Below are 5582 nucleotides of genomic sequence, written 5' to 3'. Positions count from 1 at the left end.
CAAACATATGCTCCATCAGGGATGGTGCTTCAGGCCGCAAGGCATTGAATTTAAAACTACAATAAGCATGTTAATGTTAATCTAACAGCTCCGGCGATCCACAACCCCCCCCTCGCCGCCCTATTTTGCATTTTGAAATGCTCCCGATTTCTGAGGTCTCAAGGTTGGCAAGTAAGCAACAATATACATAAAGAAATGGCATATTTTGGACATATGGTGATTAATCATGATTAATTAATTTTTAAACTGTGATTAATCTGATTAAAAATTGTAATCGTTTGACAGCCCTAGTTTTAAATCAATAGGTTGAATTGTTTTTATCTGCTATAATCTACCCAATGTTCATTTTGTATCTGACATTTTTATTCACGCGATTTTTTTAATTAATGAATACTTTTTGGACATTGCTGCACTTTTAGTGCATACTATTATGAGTCAAATAAACTTTGTCAGCCAAAGAGAAGAAAGAAAAGAGCTGATTTATCTGATACAACCCAGACATTTCTTTGCATGGCGTTTCAATCTAGATGAACCACAGACACCACAGTTTCCAACTAAAGATTTGAGTAGTGAGGTACCCACACTAGCAGTTATGAAACTAGAGTTCAATGATTTTATCATTGTTTAGCAGCTACAGATGTATCAGTGCTATAAAACACATATTTTGACTGGATACTAAAGGCCTCATGCAAACCCTTGACACTGTCTGGTGTTGTTGCTGGTCACATTCTCTGCACCTCAAACGACAATAAGAGACTAGTACTACTTTAATCTGACCTTTTTATTGTTTGTTCTTAAAAATGTATTCGCCACCTTTACCATCGTCAACAAGTTGATTGAAAGCATTTAGATTTATTTTCTCCCTCCTCCTTTCCATCATGGCCTACAAAAAACTGTGTAAAGAGTACATGTTTTGTTTTATAATAATTGCCATAATTGGAATAAACTAATAAATAAAAAAAGGCTATAGTTCAAATCAAATATTGATGATATATACAATNCTTTCATTTATCTTTCCATTCCCACAACAATCATACTTGTCAACCCTCCCGGGAGGAAACCGGGAGAGGGCAATGAAATCGGGAGTCTCCCGCGAAAATCGGGAGGGTTGACAAGTATGATTGTTGTGGGAATGGAAAGATAAATGAAAGAAGGCGGATATATCCATTTAACATACGTTAATGTTAACGTATGTTTATTCTAACATTTTTCTGTGTGTCAAAATGAAAGACAGCCCACACACATATCAATCATCAAACTGTGGGGTCTTAATTCATTACGTGTTGATTTCTATCAACGGGGGAGTACTTCAGGAAAGTCGACGGGGGGGGCTAGTGGAGTACTTCGTGACCACAGATTGTGAATGTTGTGATCAGCTGTTTTAGCGCAGTTCTCAGTGAAGGGGGGGGGGAGTCTCCCTCCGCAGCCGGTTGGCGTAGTTTTGGCACAATTCCGTTGTACAGACCGACGTTAACAGCAGCCGACTCTGTCGTCCGGTGATCTAACCGCCTTCTGGAAAAGCTTCACAAGTACGTCGAACGCAAATGCGCTTTGTGACACAAGTGACGGTACGCATTTCAGATTACGCACATAACCTGCGTACCAGTTATGTGCACCCCTGTACTACAGCAAAAAGTATTCTCCGTCGGGACTTCCTGCAACAACACCACGCCGTTATCTTGATTCTATTGAGAAGACGATCACTACGTGACAAAAGTTTTCAAAACCGTTTCTTGTCTTCGGTATTTCCAGACAAGTGGCTACTGAAATCACTAACTGCTGTCTGTGCAATTCTCGGCGCGAGTTGGCGGACTTTATTTTGGTTACTTTAACATTATTTTTCATGTTGGGGCTAAGCCATTTCTTGGTATGGGTGTCGCCTACCCCAGCCATACCCTGGCGCTGCTACTGGTGGGATGTATGGGACGGGCCATTCTGCACATGCGTTAAATGCGTTAAATATTTTAACGCAATTAATTAAAAAAAAAAATAATTACCGCCGTTAACGCGATAATTTTGACAGCATTAATTTAAACAAACAAAAAAAAGCTGGTTTTATGCAAACAAATTACACTTCAAAAGAGTGAAAGCTACTAAGAACATATCTAATCTATAACACATTTTGGTAAAACACTGACTAATGAGCCACAATGCTCTTTTAGATTATTTGTCAGTCAGTGTTGACATGTTTTCAGAGAATTATCTTCACACTTGACTGTGATAATACTGACACTCAGACTTTGAGATGGAAACTGTGGTTATAGCAACTTGTTTTATTTATAGTGCAACATCGCAGTAATACAAAGACAACAGCCCAAATGTGAAATAGGTCCATACAATTTTGATTATTTTTCACATATTTCATCCAACTAAATGTGACTAAAGCTTATTTAGTCACATTAAGGATAAGTATTATCCAAACAGTGACAAGAATATCCCAACATTTTCAGAAAAAACACGATACTTGATATTTAAATAGATAAAAAAGGATCACTTCAAGCAAATTACATCAAATGTTGTATAGAATAAATTGTTGACCATGTGAAAACTCAGCCGTGCTGTTCACATAATTCATGTGCTTCAGGCTGTGGAGGCCGCAGAACCACAGGCCTTATATCTACTGAAACATCTGCAACACTTCATGAGTTGTCATTTCTACTGTATACTACCACATGCAATCGTCACTTTAACACAATTAAAGTTTGCACAGGGTCGCTGACTGAGGGTACTGGTTTATCAAAGGGTCGACACGACACCCAAAGACAACNTTTCATTAGGGTCAGGTGTGAACATGTTAACTCATCTTGGATGACAAATGCAAACCAGCTTAAGTGGATTTGAAGTTTCTTTGTGCAACATTACCAACACGGTTAGCTACATGTGATACAAAACTGGCTTTACTTTCAAGAGAATACATGACCCTTTGTGTTTGAAAAAGGTGAACAACAGATGCAACATATGTAGATGTACATGTTGATATAATATTGGTGAACTGACAAGCAACAATGTTTGTTATGAACAAAGCTTTATTTTTCAAGTTTTGAGATGACATTTAAGGAGCCAGTACAGTGCAATAAGAGTATGTTGATCTGTTACATTTAACAATCCTTCATCATCTTTCTGATCCAGGGAAGGAATTTTGATACATCTGTGTACACATTGGGCCTATTTGGGTATCTGCAGTTATTGTCCCAGTTGTAAGAAACAACACCAGCTGCCTTCCCGTTGCACACCAGAGGACCCCCAGAATCACCCTGTGAGGAGGAAGAAGCTATATTAGTTCATTTTCTTTCTAATAACCTTTTTATAATGAGACCATACCCCTATGACAGGAAAGGAAGCATACCTGACAGAATCCTTTATTTGTGCCATATCCACCAGCACAGATAACTTTTTCAGGAAGCATGTTAGGCCATTCGTTCTTACAGACATCCAGGTCAACAATGGGCACATTCACCATTTGCAGCTCATCAGGGTCACCAACACTTGTTAGGCCCCATCCAGCAACACTGCACGTTTCTCTATTTGCAATCCTAGTCTCAGTTTCTGGAAGTGAAATTGGCTGCAATCTTTGGTTCAGTTGAGCTTTCTTGGACAGCTGGAGAAACAAAATCACAAGTGAAAATGAGTGAACAAAACTAGAAAATACAGAGGTATGATAGAGGATACTTCGTATCCCCATATCAGACCTCAAGCTTGAAAATAGTTGCTTGAAAATGAAGCTGCTCATAGTATTGATGTAAATGCTTTGTTGTTTTAACGGTTTTGTTGAGACTAAAAGTGAATTTAACAGAACATCAAATTACTGGAACTCTACTTACTTTGAGAAGCATGATGTCCGACCCCTCACAAACTTTATCATAACATCGATGCTTGCATCTCTTCACACTGTATCTCATTGTGTCATCAATATTCTTGAGATTGTGGGTACCAAGAACAACACTTGTAGGATTCCTAAGCAAATGATCATCAGGAGGCAATCAGTAGTGTTTATTAATAGCTGCTGCATGTTATGCAAAAATAAGGTTCTTTGGATTGGTCCAATAACATTATTCATTGAGTATTGAAAGAGCAAAGGTAACTCACCCAACATCACAATGTGCAGCAGTGACCACAAAGTCTTTATTGATGAGGAATCCTCCACAGATATGTTTGTTTCTGCTGTTCTGAACCGAGGCCATAAACAGCATTTTCTTGTCCGGGACCTTTTCACCATTTATGATTTCACTACCAAGTGCTGAAAAGAAGGATGAGTTAATACTGCATTTGTAGAAAATAGACAAATAACCACATGTGGGAACATTACCTTGAAGTCCAAGAGTTGTCAGAAGTTGAAGAAGCAGAATCCTGTGCAGAGCGTGCTTCATGCTTGCAGCAAACTGAACCTGTTGTCTTTGAGTGTCGTGTCGACCCTTTCATAAACCAGTTCCCTCAGTCAGCGACCCTGTGCAAACTTTAAATGTGTTAAAGTGACGATTGCATGTGGTAGTATACAGTAGAAATGACAACTCATGAAGTGTTGCAGATGTTTCAGTAAATATAAGGCCTGTGGTTCTGCGGCCTCCACACCCTGAAGCACATGCACAAGTATTGTGTTTNATTACACCGCTTTACACTGAAAGGGTTTATCTGTTATTTTGTCCATATCATTCTGTATAGTTACTTAATTTGGCTTTTAACTTGATTTTGAATTGCACTGAAGCCAAATTAAGTAACTATACAGAATGATATGGACAAAATAACAGATAAACCCTTTCAGTGTAAAGCGGTGTAATCCAATAATACAAAGTATGGATTGTACAACTACTGCAATCAATCACTTTTGTTTAATGGATTTTACAGAAACCTTATTTTCATTTTTTACATTCATGCAGATATTATTTCTGTCTTTTCTCCCATGCAAAGGCTGGATTTGTTAAGCTTCAGAGGGGAGTGTGTGGGAGAGGAACTCCCTCTCTAGCAGGTGTGTCAAACTCAAGGCCCGGGGGCCAAATCCGGCCCGCGACTTCATTTTATGTGGCCCCGCAAGAGCTTGCAAAGAATATAATACGTTTATTATACGGTTACATGCCACTTTACAGAAGCAGGTTGCCCATAAACTACATGTCCCACAATGCATCTCGTTTTGTGACATGCGCACTGAAGAGACTTGCAAATATTTGCCCTGGACTTCTGCTTTCAGACTTAGTTAATTACTAAATTATTACCCTATCCAATAATAATCCAATGCAGAGGCAATAATATAATATAATACATTATTTCATATATATTATGTATTTTTTATATATGTATAGTTACAACCGGACCTTTGAGTGCAACCATAATGCTAATGTGGCCCGCGATGAAATTGAGTTTGACACCCCTGCTCTAGTGGGAACTTCATGATTTTAGCCTTTGCAGACCATTTACATGCACACAAACCTATACATCACACGAAAACAAAAGGAAAACCCCAAAAAGCATTATAGGGCCTCTTTAAGTAAAGGCTTTTTGTGTTGGCAATGTGTGCTTTTAATAAAAACTGAATTTGTTTGCAATTCCTAGAATAAAGCATTTTATTCCTGTGGCTGTAAAAAGTTTAG

The 5582-nt window shown here is 38.4% G+C and overlaps 1 protein-coding gene across 2 annotated transcripts; it reads right to left on the bottom strand.

Annotated features, from left to right (window-relative positions):
- Positions 1-3026: 3026 nt before the first annotated feature.
- Positions 3027-4500, bottom strand: LOC104966967 (mast cell protease 1A-like). Of its 2 annotated transcripts, XM_010796327.1 has the most exons (5): positions 4307-4500; positions 4087-4237; positions 3822-3954; positions 3347-3598; positions 3027-3254 (listed from the first exon to the last, which is right to left on the bottom strand). In XM_010796327.1, exons 1-5 carry the CDS (start codon positions 4365-4367, stop codon positions 3099-3101), a joined length of 753 nt encoding a protein of 250 aa, XP_010794629.1. In that variant the 5' UTR covers positions 4368-4500; the 3' UTR covers positions 3027-3098. The 2 variants fall into 2 exon arrangements, with proteins under 2 accessions (XP_010794629.1, XP_010794628.1); XM_010796326.1 differs by having other exon boundaries at positions 4087-4500.
- Between the last annotated feature and the right edge of the window lie 1082 nt (positions 4501-5582).

Source organism: Notothenia coriiceps, unplaced genomic scaffold (genome assembly GCF_000735185.1).
Source record: "Notothenia coriiceps isolate Sejong01 unplaced genomic scaffold, NC01 NC01_scaffold00037250, whole genome shotgun sequence".
Lineage (NCBI taxonomy): Eukaryota > Metazoa > Chordata > Actinopteri > Perciformes > Nototheniidae > Notothenia > Notothenia coriiceps.
This window is presented reverse-complemented; position numbering and strand designations above follow the sequence as displayed.

What these genes read in the sequence shown, in the direction of transcription:
- LOC104966967 (XM_010796326.1), bottom strand. Translation starts at nt 4,367, where the DNA reads ATGAAGCACGCTCTGCACAGGATTCTGCTTCTTCAACTTCTGACAACT. An exon ending in CGGACATCATGCTTCTCAAA is followed by an intron (nt 3,599 to 3,821) that starts GTAAGTAGAGTT and finishes TTGTTTCTCCAG; the next exon opens with CTGTCCAAGAAAGCTCAACT. An exon ending in CAAATAAAGGATTCTGTCAG is followed by an intron (nt 3,255 to 3,346) that starts GTATGCTTCCTT and finishes TCCTCCTCACAG; the next exon opens with GGTGATTCTGGGGGTCCTCT.